The sequence below is a fragment of the Setaria viridis genome, chromosome 4, assembly GCF_005286985.2.
Source record: "Setaria viridis chromosome 4, Setaria_viridis_v4.0, whole genome shotgun sequence".
NCBI lineage: Eukaryota > Viridiplantae > Streptophyta > Magnoliopsida > Poales > Poaceae > Setaria > Setaria viridis.
In genome coordinates, this window is record NC_048266.2 from 11,434,463 (window position 1) to 11,451,860 (window position 17,398).

Here is a 17,398-nt window from a genome sequence, read left to right on the forward strand (position 1 = left end):
CCTAACCCCTATCTTCTTCTTCTTCTCCGACTGCGAGCGACATCTCTTCTTCTGCTCTTCCAGCTGCGAGCGGCGTGGTGTTTCCATTTTCTTCAGTCGCTGCTAAGCACGCGCGCTGTATAAGGTTTTCGAATGCATAGTCTAGCAAGCCATCATCACAGGAACAGAATGCACCAAGCAATCACCGTTCACCATTCTGGTCCTATCCCAACTCTTACACAAGCAAATATTAATACAGTCGTGGAGGTCATACATCCAAATACCAAAGCTTGGTTTTATAAACTTGTCAAAATACTGGTATTTCGATGCATTCAACCATTTTTCAAACAAGTTGGTGACTGACAAGCACACAGTTACAGAAAATGGAGAAAAGGAAAACAAAATTATTAAAGAGGGAAAATATCAGGTGAATCAATGTGTCAACGATGTGAGTATCAAATGTGCGAAACCCATTTTTGCAGTGTCAAATGTGCAAAGCCATGTGTCAAATGTGCGAAGGCATGTGTTGGGAGTGTCAAAAATCTAAATTTCTCCCGACTGACAAGCACACAGTTACAGAAAATGTAGTTGTCCGTCGACACCAAAAGGCAGGACTGTAATCACAAGCCATGAACACGGGTACAGAGTGTGCATCAAGTAACCAGAGTCCTCCTGCTCTCAACTCTTATAACTACTGTTCCTACATTCATCGACGTAGCACATCGCAATTCCAGCAATTTGATCCAAGATCACATATTATAGCACTGAAAATTCTGAAGAAGTGTTCTTCGGAGCAAAAATTACCATCAGCGACGACTGGCAGCGTTCGCCAGAACCACGCCGCACGAAATCGCGAACGAGCCAGCCACCAATCAGGTGGTGGGCTTGCGGTGGAACCCTTCGGCAGGGTCTACGGGATCGACGGGGGAGGGCACGACGGCGGTGACAGCGGCGGCGGGCGGGCCGACGGGGATTCGCCGGGACACCATCTCGTCGACCTTGTCCGGGTCCCCGGAGAGGAGCGCCTCCACGGTGCCATCGCGGCGGTTGCGGACCCACCCGGCGAGCCCCAGCGAGCGCGCCGTCTCCACGGTCCAGTCCCGGAAGAAGACCCCCTGCACGCGGCCCTTCACAACCACGCGCACCGCCTTAGGGGCCGGCGACGACGGCTGCTGCTGCGACGGTGGGTCGGATGGGGAGCCCGCGGACGCCGCCATGGCGCGGCGGGGCGCGGCTGCGGTGGCGCTGAAGGGGCGGAGGAAGCGGGGCGCGGTGGCGGAGGTGGAGGGGAACATTCTGGAGGAGCGGAGAACGCGATTTTTTTGAGATGGTTGGTCGGAGTTGGAGCCTCTCGATCTCGAGTCCTCCATTCTGATTTCTGGAGTAGACCACTGGACCGAATTAACAGGTGGGCTTGGGGGCTTGGGCCGAACATGAATCAAATCAGCCTCTAGCAGTACTAAGGATCTATTTGGTAGAGCTCCACGCAACTTCAGATTAAAAAATAGCTTCGCTCCTAATTTTTCCAGCCAAACGGTTTTAGCTCTAGCAACTCCACCGCAGATATGCTCCACGAAAACGGTGGATCTACCTCCAGATCCATGAATTTGGTGGAATTGGAGAAAATTACCCACCACTACCACTCATTAGTGGAAAATGACCGGTTCGTTCTATTTCTTTTTCTTCTTCTCCATGCAAAACGCTGTCGTCCTTCTCTTCCTCTGCTACGCCGCCGTTTTCCCCTGCATGCCGGAGCGTCGCTCGCCCTTGCTCGCCCCTGCCAGCTGGAGCCCCGCTCGCCCCTGCCCGCCCCTACCGCCGGAGCGCCGCCCCTGCTCGCCCCGCCCGCCGGAGCCCCGTCGCGCCTGCCGCCGGAGTGCCGCCCTTGCTTGCCTCTGCTCGCCCCGCTCGCTCCGCCCGCTGGAGCCCCGTCTGCCCCTGCCGTCGGAGCACCGCCCCTGCTCGCCTCTGCTCCCCCCGCCCGCCCCTGCTTGCCCTTGCCCGTGGGCGCCGCCCCGCCCGCCGGAGATCTTCTACGGGAGGCGTCGTGGTGGCCGCGGCGGGTGTCGTGGGCCGTGGTGGTGGCCGCAGGCAAGGAGGAGGACGGCGGGTCCGCCGGCGCGGCGACGCTTGGCAGGGAAGGTAGTGGCGGCATGGAGAGGGCGCGGAGCCTGACCGTCGATGACCTGGAGGAGCTGAAGGGTTGCGTGGATCTGGGCTTCGGCTTCAGCTACCACGAGATCCCCGAGCTCTGCGGCATGCTGCCTGCACTCGAGCTCTGCTACTCCGTGAGCGGACGCCAGCGCGCGCGAGGTCACACTCGCGGCGACGAGGAAGGAGATGTTTTTTTTATTCTGATGCATGGGTCCAAATTGTCAGTGAGACAAAGACAAAAGTGGAGTTGTACCAAACGCTTTTTAAGATCTTAGATCCACGGTGGAGCAGCTCTATGGTGAAGCTAGCTGGATCTATGGATCTGGAGCTATTTTTTCAGAGCTGGAGCTCTGCCAAACAGGGCATGGCCTGTTTGGGAGCACTTCACTTCACCAAAAATCACTCCACTCCACCAACTCCAAAAAAATCGCATCCAAACGTGTTCAGCTCCAGCAATTCCGGCTCCAAGAAAAACGTGGAGCACGGGGTAGATCCACGTTTTTGGTGGAGTACCTCAAGGGGTGCTCCAAAAACCTTGTTTACAGACCTCATCGTGGAGTTTATAGTTATTTACCCACCATGCCATCCGTTACACAGTACCCCTTCGATTCGGGTCAAAAGAAAAAAAAACACTAAGACCCATCCGCTACTCATTTGCCTGTCGCCCGACCTTGCGCCGAGGCATCCGCCAATCCGCCGATCCGCCGCCGGCGCTCTTCCGACGAGATGGACGGGGACAGAGGCGCCGGTCTGGGCGGCACGGCGAGGGAGGCGCCCACCTGTCTGGGCGGCGCGACGAGGGAGCCCCCCGCCGGTCTGGGCGCCGCGGAGATGGAGCCCCCCGCCGGTCTGGGCGATGCGGCGAGGGAAGGGCCCGTCGGCCTGGGCAGCGCGCTGAGTGCGGCCCCCGCCGGTCTGGGCGCCACGCCGAAGGAAGGGCCCGCCAGTCTGGGCGGCGCGCCGAGGGTGGCCCCGCCGATCTGGCCACCACGCCGAGGGCGGCTGCCGCCGGTCTGGGCAGCGCGTCGAGGGCGGCCCCCGCCGGTCTGGGCGGCACGCCAAGGGGCGGCCCTGCCATTCTTGGCAATGCGATCGGCGTGACGAGGGAGGCACCCGCCAGTCTGGGCGGCGCGGCGAGGGGCGGCCTCGCGCAAGCGGGAGCTTGTGGGCTAAGCATTGCATCAGGCATGGAGCAAGATCCGTCCAGGGGTGATTTTGGGGGCCAGGATGATGGTGACCAAGGTCTGGACGTCGGCGGACGAGGTCGTGACCGTGTTGGCAATTTCAGGGGTGACGGCCAAGGCCGTGGCCGTGTTGGCCAGGGTGGCGGCTGTGGCCATGGCTGTGGCGCCGGGCATGGCAGCGAGAAGGCATCAAAGAGAAACGCTCCTGACACGGTAATGGTTTCATCTTTCGCTTTCTCTATGTATGGTCCACGGAAGGACTTCTGTTCTGGTAGGCATGAAAATATACTTTTTGCAAATTGCAATCAACCTGCTTTTTTATTTCGAATCAGAACTAATTTTAGGTTTATTCAATAGGAGCATCGTAGTCATAACTAGTTGCAATGAATGGACCAACAGCTGTGCGCCCAAAGTTTGTGTTCAGAAACATGTCTGTAGTAGGATACAGTGGTGAATGTGTTCTTGTAGACCACCCATTTGATAACAGATAGTATGCTACCAACATAGCAGCACTAGAGTTTGTTTCTGGGGAAACAGATATTAGTATATCGCCTAGGAAATTTAGCAGTAATAGAGTTTGTTTCAATAAAGTCCGCTGAATGCAGAGCAAATTGAAGAGTTACAATTAACATGCAGCAGGATCATACACAAGAATTCCTTATATTTGTCCGGGTACCATAGTTTGGTTAATGAGATTTCAGACGGTGACCTTGCTGAAAAATACGCCGATCCCCTGGTCAATGGTCATGTCTATGCTCATGTGAGATGTCTGCACACTTATTTTTCTTAATGCCCATTAGATCAAACTACGTTAAACTTTTAAGGATGAGATCATAAGAAGCATGTGCCCATATCCACATTTATTTATTGTACAATGGCCCAATACCTTTACCAGTACATGTAAGGAAACAGATTAAATCCTAAGCAACTAGGCGAGAAAATAGATTAAATCCTAAGCAATTCAGAAGCCAAGAGGGCAAGAATCTGATGTGAACATATATAATAGAGAAAACGAGTAACAGGTATCAAACAGTACGAGGACACCAAACCGTTCAGCTGGTTTCTGTTTTCGCACTAAAACAAAACTTAGAAAAATCCCTTGGCAGTAGCATCCACTACAAGACTGGAATGTAACAAACAAGCTACTATATCCGGTCACTTCACTTCTTCTCTTCCTTCTCTGCCTCAGCAGCCTTCTTCTGGCGGGCACCAAGGTGCTTCTTGTTCATCCGCTCAAGGTGGAGCTTGCCATAGGTGCATATTTTGTTATATGGATTGCATGTTATATGGATTGTGACTGAATAACAATTGTGGTTTTATCAACGAGGTCAGATTACTTTGAATGCTTGTACTTGAATGGATTGTCATACGTTATTCAGGGTGATTCAATTCAATTGAATGGACTGATGCAAACACGACGATCATATGTTCGTTGTTTGCCAAACAAGTTAAGAAAGGGAATAGACCGAACACTCATTTGAACTCAGTAGGCTATGATGAGGTTAGTAATGAATTTTTCAACCTCACAGCAATTCGTTTGACCAAGCGGCAAATGAAGAACAAGTGGGATAAGTTGAAGATCGATTTAATGACTTGGAAGAAATTGATGAGGAAGCAAACAGGTGCGGGATGGGACAGAGCAAGAGGTGTGATTGATATGGATGATGAGTGGTGGAAGAAGGCAAGTGCGGTGAGTTCCGAAACTATTTTATTTCTGTTAAGCAATAGGTTCATGTCATTTCTTTTTGTAAATAATGATGATGTCCTTGCAGGATATTTCAGGTTGCGGCAAGTTTCGAAAAAATCCGTTGCAAAATGAGGAGGACTTGATAGTGATGTTTGCTGACATAACTAATGATGAAAGCGATTATTGGAATACTATGAGCTTTAATCCTATCATACCACCAACACAAGAGGATGTTGACAACAGACATGTGAATGAGGTTCATGATGTCCCTGATGATTGTGACGATGACGGAGTTGCTTGGGATGAAACAGATGAAGTCCAAGAGGTTACTCCTTCTCCTACTATTTTGTTAGCAAACAAAAGAATTCCACCAGCAAAGAAACAAAGAACTGGAACAGCACAAGTTATTCAGGAACAAGTAACCAAGATTGCTGAGTCCGCTTCCTCTTTTACATCTAAAAAATTGGGTGAAGTAACTGTGCAATAAGTCATGGACCTTGTGTTGGAATGTGGGGCAGGATATGATACAGATGAGCATTATATCGCCATTGAGTTGTTTGTGAAGAAGGACCAAAAGGAAATGTTCATGACCCTGCCAACAAACGAGATTAGATTTAATTGGCTTCCCAGAAAGTACAATGTCAAGTATGGCAATTGAGGAATTGTGTCATTTTAATAATACTTTTTTTGTTCGTATGAACTATTGTTATTGAAACTGAAGTGTTATTTCAATTTTTACTTACTTGTTGGACTGAAGTATTGTCATTCAACCTTAAGTGTTATTTTAATGCCAAGTATTTATTTTATTTTATATGTCATATGATCTCTTATATGTAGGAAAGTAAGAGCGATAGTGATGACTCTAATGATGAAAGTGAGGTCTTTTGGAATCTTATGTTGGGTGCTGCAGAAATTGCACAAATATATGCTGGCCTCTACCTTGTTAAAAACCTACCAAGGACATCTGGTGTAAGTGGAACAGGATGGCTGCTAGAGACAATGAAAAGTCTTGAAGAATGTCATAGACAACTATGTATGAACAATGAAATCTTCTTGGATCTTCATGGTGTGTTGGTGGGAAGGTATGGGCTGTGACCTTCTATGCACATTAGCACACAAGAGATGCTTGCTATGTTGCTATACACATGTGCTGGAAACGAGTCTAATAGGAGAGCTCAAAATAGATTTAAGCATTCTGGCGAAACTATTAGTAGGAAATTTGATGAGGTTCTAAATGCTTTGATGGCTATGGTGAAAGATTTCATTCGACCAAAGAATCCCAACTTCCCCATAGTCCATAAAAGGATAAGAGATGACAAACGTGCATATCCATATTTCAAAGATTGCATTGGTGCACTTGATGGCACTCATATCCGTGTTGCTCTTTCACCTGATGAGCAAGTGAGATATATTGGAAAGATCGGGGTAGCCACTCAAAATGTACTAGCAGTATGTGACTTTGACATGCATTTCACTTATGTTTCCATGGGACAACCTGGAGCTATGCATGATACAAATGTGTTGTACAATGCACTCAGAGTGGATGAAGATTTTTTTTTCATATCCTCCACAAAGTAACATGTGTTCAATTTGATATATGAATGTGATTAACATGTAGCATTAATCCATAACTCATATTATTTTTATGTGAATATAGGCAAATACTACGTTGTGGATGCGGGATATCCTAATCATCCTGGCTACCTCGCTTCTTACAAGGGTGAAAGGTATCATTTACCGGAATGGCATAGAGGTATTGAACCTAAGACGCCTATGGAAAGGTTCAATCGGGTTCACTCATCTATCCGCAATGTGATTGAGCGATCTTTTGGACTATTAAAAATGAAGTGGCAAATTCTTTGGAAGATGCCACCGTATCCCATGTACAAGCAAAAGATGATTGTTGTGGCTACCATGGTCCTTCACAATTTCATTCGTGAGCATGGAGGTCAAGATGAAGACTTTGCTCAGTTTGATCGTGATCCTAATTTTATTCCTACAATACCGGAAAGATATAACAAATATGCAAATTCGCAAGCGGCGTCAGATGGGTCAACTTCCGCACTCAATGTGCCAACTATGGATGTCTTTCGTGATGAGCTAGCCACCACACTCTCTCTTGCTTGGAACAAGTTTGTAATGGAAAGATTGATTTTGTACCGTATTTGTTGCGACCTTTCATTTTGCAAAACATTATCGAGTTGAACCTTCTGTTAAAAAAATATTGTAGCATCATGTACCGTAGCGCATGGTACTGTAGCACTGTGGTACTGTAGCACGGAAAAAATAAAAGAAGAACCCTTCTCAATGCTTAAAACAAAACCAACTATTCACCATGGGCAAAATAGAACTTTCCCACCAAATCCTTGTATTTTTGGAGCTGGAGCACTACAAACAGCCAAACGCGTATATCGGCTCCATAGTTTTCTGAAGTTGGTGGAGTGGAGCTGAGAAAGTGTGGAGCTGGTGGAGTGGAGCTAGTTTTTGGAAGGTGGAGTGCTGCCAAACACCCCAAATTGAGAAAAGGCACATAGAGAATTTGGGAGCCATTGCTTCTTTTTTTTGCAATTTCACAACAACAGCCTGATTCATCAACCAGCAGAAAGAAGTAATCGGCTCTAATTACGATTTAAATCCAATCGGATTGTCTGCACAATGTTGCTTTACTTGTAATTTTGGGGATCGGGCCTTCTGGATGTGATCAACATGTGCATAGTATTAGTTATCGATTCAATCTTGTTGGTGTTATCTGCAATAGGGGACTGGCTGTACAATGTGCTTAAGTTCGACAGGATTGTTTGCACTCTGTACGCTCCATTTGCATCACCCGTAGAGGCACAAGGAACTACAAACAGAACCTCATGCTCCACGGACTCGTTGCCTTTGTGAAGATAAACAACCAATGCAGAGTTCAGAAGCAGCAGTACTGAAGTCCAAAATTCATACAACAGCACGTTCAAATCCTAAATCTCGACACCAGGAGGACTATAAATTTCAGACTAACCTGCGCCTCCATCCATCCAACACGAAATCAACCACAAGCCCACGGCCATAGCATCCCAAGCACACCCCAAGGCAAGAGATCAATGGCGTCCAGCAAGCTCGTCGCCCTCTTCTTCGCCTTCGCCGTGGTGGCGGCGACGACGGTGCAGCCATGCGAAGCGAGAATCAGGGAGACCAACTGCTCCACCCCTTGACGTTCCACAACACCCCGCCACCGTCGCCAAGTTCGTCCGGTGGCGCCGCCCCACCCCACCTTTCCACGGCAAGCGCCCCATCCCCGCCGGCTCAGCTGATGGAGTGCATGACGCCGCTGATCAGCATGATGCCATGCATGGACTACCTGACCAACCTCACTGTGCTGGCGCCTCCCGCCCAGTGCTGCGACAGCCTCAAGTCGGTCATCCACAACGCCCCCATCTGCCTCTGCCATGGCATGACCGGCAACATGAATGACCTTATGCCCCTGCCCATCGACCCCGTCCGCATGATCATCCTCCCGCTCGCCTACGGCGCCATGCTGCCGCTCCAAACGCTCTTCTCTTGCAACACTAAGTTTTTCGTAACCTTTTTCTTCATGCATATATCGTCCGTACGTTATTTTGATCTGTGGATCAGATATGCCTGCAAGGAGATTGACAACAGTATGGTGTGATGTGTTTTGACAGCGCAACAAGTGCCGCTGATAATTCCACCAATGGTGGCGCTGGCGCCGGCACCTGCCAATCCTCCAGCGTCACCGTAATCAAGTGATTTATCCTCTTTGACACACCTTATTCTGAATGATTTGTTGCAACTTGTGTTGTAATGGCCACCTACTATCCTTTTCTTTTTGTCTTCAGGTAATATATGTCATAGCATAGCAGTAACGACCACCAAGAGGATCAGAGCATGGATGGTTTGCGTCAACGTTAGCACTAGGGGTAGTGGGGTACAGTCTTGTTAGTTTTAAGTTGTTCTTAGGATAATAGCATTGCTTAGGTAGAGGGGAATTGTACTTATTGGTACGATCATGTAATGATTCCGTCGATGGATGCAACTGTCAACTGCGGATATATATCAGTAGATGTTAAATAAATATAATGGTGGTCTATGTTATGACATCTTGGATCTGATGATCTGATATTTGCTTCTGAATTTATTTTTGACTTGTTGCTGCTTTGCATGGTCATAAAACTACATGCAATAAGTTGGGAATTCCTAGAGCAGTGGACCGAGACTAGAGTAAACCCAAGCTGATTGCACACTTTTTTTCTTTTTTGAAACTTAGATTAGATATTACTGCTATAAAAACTACTCTACCGTTCCAAATTGTAGGTCGTTTTGATTTTTCTAGATGCATAAATTTTGCTATGCACCTAGTGTATGTCTAGATGCATAATAATATATGGATCTGGAAAAGTCAAAACAACATATAATATGGAATGGAGAGAGTATTTGGATACTTGTGCAATTCTGTTGCATAATCATAAGGCAGAGTTTTTTAAGTTCTCAAAGGGAAAGCCAACAAGATCCATTGTCCCACTTCAACAAATCAAAATAACGTGTGCTAGAGCCATTCAAATACAATCACACATATTCTCCAACGTTGTGAATCGAGGTATCGAGTAGTCTTGAATATCTGTAGTCATTCTTAGCAATTTGATTGGTGTGTGATTGCTAGTATTGAAGTAGTTTAACATCCTAAATAGGGTGACATTTGCGTTAGAAAGAAGGTCGGACACCCAAGAGGAACAAATCAAAAGAACATTTACTTGTCTATAGAGAGACATTCGTATACAATCAAATATGTTCTCAGACTTTGTGAATAGAGAACTTGTGTATGTTGAAATTTGACAGCTCTGGACATCTGAATGATAACCCGGCAGAGCAGGCTTGCTCTACCTGAGCGTGACTACTGCCCACACCCTCTAACAATCTCATTTGAATCCTATCATCCTCTCCGTTGTTAAAAACTCACAGCTTGATAGCTCGCTCAACTCGTAATCAGCTAGCTAGGCTCCTTACATTATTTTCTAATGAGCTAAGCTTAAGTTTCAGCTCGTTAGAGATAAGGAGTCGGCTTGAGCTAGCTCACATAACCATATTTCTCCACAAAGATAGTCTTCTTTGTGTTGAAATCTGATAGCCCTGGATATCTGAATGATAACCTGGTAGAGCAGGCTTGCTCTACCTAAGCGTGATTACTACCCACCCTCCAACAATATTATCTGAATCCTATCATCCTCTCTGTTGTTAAAAGCTCGCAGCTTGATAGCTTGCTCATCTCATAATCAGCTAGGCTCATTACATTTGTTTAATGAGCTGAGCGTTTCAGCTTGTTAGAGATAAGGAGTCAGCTTGAGCTAGCTCACGAGCCAGACGAGCAGATCCTCTCCCAGGTCGTATCCTTGTCTCCTCGGCTCCTCCGTCCTCATAGTCTCTCTATCATATCATGTATCATCCTATCATCACTTGGACTTGGCGTGGAGGGGCACCAACAGCCGTGGAGGTGAGGCCGCAGGAGTTTAGATGCTCTAGCTTTGATTTGATTCGTTTTCTTTAGTAATAGGTGAGGAAGCCCGAATCATTTTTACTGAAAAAAATTCTTTTGTAAATCTGCTAGATTCTGATTTGAGATGCTCCATTCAGTTTTCTGTAGAGAGATCTCACGGCTCACGGACCGACGTGCCGCTAGGTCATGCAAGATTGCAGGCGGAGCCGTGGAGGACGAGGTGATCCAATTTCAACACCGACAACTCTGATGAGCTCGAGCCCCAATCCGACACGCCTAGCTCCTTCCTATCGTCTCGCGTCGCCGTGCTGTCGTTGAGGTGGCTTCGCACCCTCACCGTCGCTGACACTGTCCGTCACTAAGAGGTCTCCAGCTCGCGAGCCAAAACGAGGTGGCTCGTACTGATAATGAGCTGAAACGGTGCCGGAGCCGACATCCACCCCTACATGGGAAGAAAATTCGGTGCAGCCCGGATGCAAAGTGCATCCGGTGCACACCCGCCCGGACGACTGACGCGTGGAGGCGGAAGAAAATCCGACGGAAGCGCATCTGGGAAGGCTCCTCGTGGCTCGGCTGCCTGGCTCGACGTCGCGCGGCTGCATGGCTCTGATGTGAATTGGAATAGGTGCGGCAGGCTGAGGGTTTGGTCGTGATCTCCTGGCAATGCACTGCCGCCTCCTCCTCCTCCATCTGGCAATGCCGACCATCCCAGGAACAGCCTCCTGCCTCGAGAGCTTGACGAAGGTAAGTCTCTGTTATGGTTAAAACAATATTCATCTTTGCAATCATCAGTGTTGTGCAATTCATTCTGAATTTCTGATTTACACGAGCTACTGAATCACCTGCAGAGTACACAAAGGACTGATCGCACCACTTGAGACAGTTCCGTGACACACCATGGTAGAACTCTATCTGCCCGTCGTCGTATGAGGCTCTGAGCTCTTGGGAGCGGAAGGCTTCTTGTCAGATGGATTCTTCTGCGTCGACTCTACTCCCAGCCGATCCTTCTTGTACGTCTTGAAGAATTCCCTATTGTCCTTCTCCAGCTCCTTCCAAACTATCAATGCAAAGAAGAAATAAATCAACAAAGTGCATGATACAGGCTCACAGCAGGAAACCTTAGATGCGCATGAGGATGATGCAATCGCTGACGGTGGTCATGGAGTCAACAGAGAGCAGCCATCACAGGTAGGGTCATCGCATGTTACTCATCTATTTTGGTAGATCATGCATAACATGACCGAATAATTAATCATCATCTCATTTTACAACAGGTAGCAGATAAAGTTGGGATCACTCCTAAAATTGGAATGAATTTTGAATCAGAGGAAGAAGCCTTTGATATGTATAACACATATGGCGGTAAGGTTGGGTTCAGTGTTAGAAAGAGCAATACAAAGCGTTGAGTGGATGGTAGTATATCTTAGAAATATATAGTTCGCAGTAGCCAAGGACATTGGCAAACCGAGTCATCAAAAGACACTACAAGGACGGGTTGTGATGCTCGTGTTTAGTTTAGTGTCAGTAGAGAGGGGATTTGGATAGTGCAAATAATTGTAATTGAACATAATCATTACCTTGCTAGTCCAGATAAGTCGCACAAGCTGAGATCCCAACGACGTGTCACAGAAGTAGACAGGATGCTAATTGGCCAGATATGAGATGCTAGGATGAAGCCAGCCCAGGTGTATGAGTTCATAAAGCAGTTTTACGGAGGAGCCGACAAAGTGCCATTTGCAAAAATGGATTGCAATAACGAGATTGGACGCGAGCGCAGAAAGTACTTAGAAGCTGTTGGCGCTAAAGATCAGCCGATTGAATCTCAGCGTCGGACACACGACCCGGGAGAATCTGCTTAACTCCTGTTCGGATGATTGCCCTGGTACGGTTCGCGCGGCATGCCAGCCAATCTGACCTGTTGATTGGCAAGGAAAGAAATATGTCAGATCCAAGAGGTCATGATCGGCTAAGGTTTCGATCTCAAGGAAGCTTATCAGCGAATCGGCCGATTTGCTATAATAAGGAAATCGGCTATGGCGCAGCCGACTACTAGGTAATGTTTGTGAAGAAAATTACCAAAGTAAACTAGACAACGCTACAGTAGCAACACTTGAAATAGATCTAATCGGCTATGCAAAAGTGGTGGATGAGTGATAAAGATAAATAAGCCAAAAACTATGATTCCAAGCTGGATAACTGATGATAAAACTAGAACAGAAGGTAAAAACCTAGAATTCTAGTAAATATCGATAACTGATGAATAAATCTAAACGAAACGACAGCGATGCGCTCGAAGTTAAAGCTTAGATATTACTCGATAAACGGAACTTATAGAATCGGCCAGAGATCAGGTCGATGCAGCCCTGCCAACCCGTACGAACTCGTGAAAAGAAGAAAAGTATTGGCGAAGTTGCCGACTTAAAAGTAAAGTACGAGGAAATAGTAGATTGTTGTATTGATTTGATGTTGTTGTTACAGATCTCTAAGGATGGCTATTTATAGCCTGTTACAACCAATCTCCTAAACGACTAGGATTCTATCTCTAATTTTAAACGAAAATGAATATTTACAAGTATAACTCGCATCGGAGTTGGTTGTTGCGCCCCTATGGGCCAATCCCCCTTTAATTTCTCTTCGTAATCCACTTTAAGCCCATATTGGCCCAATTGCCTTAGTCCCTCAATCGGCCGATCTCTACCACCTCCATCTGCCAAAACACTGCAGTGCCAATCGGCCGATCCCCAACTGTAGCACCAATCGGCCGATTCCCAATCGTGACCTTTTCATATCGCCGCATCAGCTAATCCTTCCCTTTCTTGACGCCGATTCCATACGTGTCAAAAATTCTGCTTTTACCCCTTCTCAGATCGTCCTTAAATATCAGCACATCCCACACTTCTTTTTCACAAGCCCACGTCTTCCTTCTTTGGCGCACTGGTTTCCTTCTTCCCCCGGTGCCTCTTTAGCTTCCAATCTCCTCCTCCGGCAACCTTTTCCATCTGCATTCCATTCCACCTCCCCAATGGCGATCCCTTCAGGAACTTCACCAACACCCGAGGCCCTGGAGGCGGCTTCACTAGCGGCGGCTCCAGCGGTAGTGGCAGCAGCTCCATCGGCAGGAGCGGGAGCTTCATCAACGACGGAGGCCGCACCGACAGCTTCGGCGTCCGTAGTTCCGCCAGCAATCCCGCCAACCACGATGAGCTTCATACCGAAGGTTCTTACTGAAACTTTTCCTTTTCACTTTTTGATGCCAAGGCATTTACCTTAGATCCATTCTTATTTTCCTCCCTTTTTACCTTTTTTAGGTGGTTAGGCACCGAATCACCATTCGCCTTACCAAAACCCTCGGCCTTATCTATCTTGGTCCTATGGGAAACCCAGATCCAACTGATCTAATCAACTTGGAAACCCATAGAATTCCATTTAAGCAGTCGACCATGGACCTAGATTACTGGCCAGGCACCTTCAGATCATGGCCGAATGAAACCCCCGGTTGGAAAGAGTGGTATCAAAGGATAGCCGCCTCTAAAAGGGTTCAATGGGACGAGCGGAAAATCGGCCAATGTATCAACTTGTCTTTGTCCCAGATGGAAAGGAATGAGCCTTTAGTGATAGCAGCTTCCTATTTCTGGTCCGACGCTCTCAACGCGTTTCTTTTCGGACATGGGCCTATGACTCCCACTCTAGCCGATGTAGTAATGTTGACCGGCCTTGACATCTCCTCTCCTGACACCCCTTTCCGCTACCTGGTCAAAACGTCCCATCAGCTGGAAACAAAAGGAATCGGCGGGTGGAAAAAGTTTATTAAGAGCAACAAAAGGACCAGGACAGTCGCAGAGAGGGAGCACGCGGCCTTCCTGATGATGTGGCTGGAGAAACACCTCTTTTGCGGGAGAGCAGCTGGCCCATCTTCTAACACACAGGCTCTGGCCGAGGCACTATCGATAGGAGCTTCTGTTCCTCTCGGAAAGCATCTACTAGGATCGGCCTATCATATGCTGCATCAGATCGGCGTCAAGTTATCCAAAGGAGAGCCGATTGGAAATCCAGATGGACCCTGGTAGTTCATCAACTTATGGCTCCATCTGTACATGATCAAGATCTCACAGCAGCGAGTGGAGCACATGACTTTTCCCAATATCGAATCGGCAGAAAATCCCACATTACGGCATCGGTGAACTACCTTTGGCGAAGCAACATCAGCTTTCTCTGGTTGTCAGTACTCTGCCACCAAGGTAGCCGAATATTTTAGATGTTTCTACAATGGCTTTAGTGAAGAGGCAACTAGCTGGTTCCCGTATCTGAGGTCGAAACCAATCTTCGAGCTCCCCTCTTGCTTTGACTCGACGACCAACACATTTGATGACGACCTTACGGATGAGCTGATCAAGCCAGGGATCTTGTCGGCGAATTTCTTCTCAGGGAAGGACACCCCTACCTATGAATTTTATAATCCGTCTATCGCAGCACGACAATCCGGCTTGGGCTGACTACCGATTTATGCATACTTCGCCGGTCGGGCAAAATTCCGAGACGAGCTCACCAAAGGCCTTGATTACAACCGGCTGTACGATCGGGTCCTAGATTCTAGTACCATAGACTTGACCGATTGGGTAGTGGCCCCTTTCGCCGTTCAACAGTTCAAGCTATGGTGGGCAGAATGGAAACAACATCTCTTCTGCGCTTCTGCGGCGATATATTGCAACATCCTGGACCCCGACAACATTGATCCAAACGCAGAGGTATCGCCCCCTCTTTAGCCGATTTTTAATTCTTTTTTTTCTTCTATACCACTAACTCTTATTTTTTCTTTCAGTCTGAGAGCCGCGTCCCTCCAAAACGTAGTCGGAGTGGTCGGCCGATAGAGAATCATCATCCGTACACGGAATTTCCCCTTATCGGCTATCACGCCCCCTCCGTTGACGACATCACTGGCCGATTGAAGCAGGCGCAGAGGAAAATTATAAAGAAAACAAGCCGCTGGGTGCGCGCCCGCACGGAATCAACCGATCCATCCGCGGCTGCATTGGCGGAATCTTTGTCTACATCGACTCTCCCAGTCATTGAGGAGGTTGACCCCCAAGCTGCTACAGAAGCTGGAGTGGCCGCCGCGTCGCTGTTGGTAGAAGCCATTCAGGTAAACTCACCATCTAATTCCTCCTGGTCGTTACTTCAATACTGACTTTTCCCTATACCAGGCCGCACAAACCGCCCTGGTGGAGTCACAGCAATCGACAACGCCCCAGGCAGACACTGAAGTACCAGTGCTCCCTCCCACTAAGGTACAGGGTCTCTTAACTCAATTCTTTAACATTTAAACAATGACCTGTCCACTTTTGATGTAGGTTATCGGCACGCTAACCGTACTTTCCGAGCAGCTGTCTGCTAGAGAAGTTCCTCAAGAGGCCGGCTCAAGCAAGACGCCGATAATCGTCGAATCCTCCTCTTTCGATGAGCCAATCGCACCAGCCCCCGAACCGAGGGTAACAATTTCGCAGGCGTAGATAGAGGAAATCCGCTTCAAAGAAGTAAGAATTTTTATTTACCCGAACTGGCCGATTCATTATCATCATCGGCTGACTTACTTTTCCTTTTATTTATTTTTTTGCAGGAATAGGACACTCCCAATAATAGTCTCTTCTCATTTGTGGTTGCACTTTCTCCCCGATGATGTCCGCGCCAAACTTGAGACCATACGAACCCTTCTCCAAGAAGACATCGGCCGATTAGTGGAGGACGCCTCGCCGATTCGGCAGTTCTTTGGTGACGTCAGCGGTCGAGTCCCAGAAGAGGCGGAAGAAGCCTTGGCGCCCGCCGCATACATTGAATCGATGCGGATCCCAGTGTTTAGGGCTCTGCGCCATATGGCCGATCGTGCCAAGCTGGCCAAGACTCGTGAGGAGGAGGATTCATACAAACACCGGGCCCAAGAAGTACACCATCGGATCCACTTCCTCGAGAACTCCCGCTCCAGAATTGTCAGCACCATAGATCGCCTCAAGCGTCGAAGGGCGGAGCTCGCCAAAGAAATGGAGCAGGTGGTCAAGGAGATAGCCATCGAAGAGCAGAAACTTCAAGATCTCCCCTCAGTCATCGCCGATTTGAAGCAGGAGAGGCAGCACTTGGCCCACGAGACCCTCAGACTTCATCGCCACATGCCAGAGGTCCCGGGATCGGTGGAGGAGGACCAGCGGGTTTTAGACTCGGCCGATCAGATCAGGCGACGAGCGATTGTGGCTATTAATGCCCTTCTGGGATGATCTGTAAAAGTACTGGTCATTTTATAAGAACATTAATACCCTTTGACCGTTTGATGTCTGAACTCAATCTTGACCCGTCCTTCGTGGCGCCCCTTTATTTATTACCTTTTTATTCTGATGGGACGCGTCTTACCAAACCCTCGCCCTTTCTCTTCCTATAAATACCAGCCCTGGTATTGCTTTCAAGGGTACTTGCTCCACTCAATCCTCTTTTCCTCCGATTGCTTTTTCGTCGGAATACTCACAGAAATGTCTTCTTCGTCTTCCTCCTTCTCCTCTTCTTCCGTCAACCAGGTACGAGATCCGTCTTCGCTTTTTTCCTTCCAGTTTGATCTTTTTAAACTGATCTAACTTTAGGCAGTTATGTGTTAATTCTTTCAGCCGAGGCGCCTTAGTCCTGAACTCAAACGGGTGATCGAACTCATGCACTCCAATGAGCCGTTGTCGCAGGAAGACAGGGACTTGATCAGGGCACACCGTGAAGAACTCAGAGACCACGTCCCTGCCTACGTTCAACGGATCTAGGATTTCATCGACGGCAACTGTTACGGGTGGCCGCGAGTCGACACGAGTCACCCACTCCCTCACCCGGTTGCCCTTGAAAATGCCGCGATGGGAACATCTTGCCCGGTGCTAG

At 48.1% G+C, this 17,398-nt stretch overlaps 1 protein-coding gene and 1 long non-coding RNA gene across 2 annotated transcripts; one reads left to right on the top strand and one right to left on the bottom strand.

Moving 5' to 3' along the window:
* Window positions 1-428: 428 nt before the first annotated feature.
* On the bottom strand, window positions 429-1,348 carry LOC117851648 (uncharacterized). Its single transcript, XM_034733509.2, has one exon. The coding sequence runs from the start codon at window positions 1,272-1,274 to the stop codon at window positions 852-854; it is 423 nt and encodes a 140-aa protein (XP_034589400.2). The 5' UTR covers window positions 1,275-1,348; the 3' UTR covers window positions 429-851.
* A 1,063-nt stretch (window positions 1,349-2,411) lies between these two features.
* LOC117853262 (uncharacterized) lies at window positions 2,412-5,760 on the top strand. The gene is made up of 2 exons (XR_011898019.1): window positions 2,412-5,007; window positions 5,090-5,760. It is a non-coding gene; the product is annotated as an uncharacterized lncRNA (long non-coding RNA).
* The last annotated feature ends 11,638 nt before the right edge of the window (window positions 5,761-17,398 follow it).

Bases quoted from the DNA above. Each gene is read 5' to 3' on its own strand.
- LOC117851648 (XM_034733509.2), bottom strand. From the start codon at position 1,274: ATGTTCCCCTCCACCTCCGCCACCGCGCCCCGCTTCCTCCGCCCCTTC.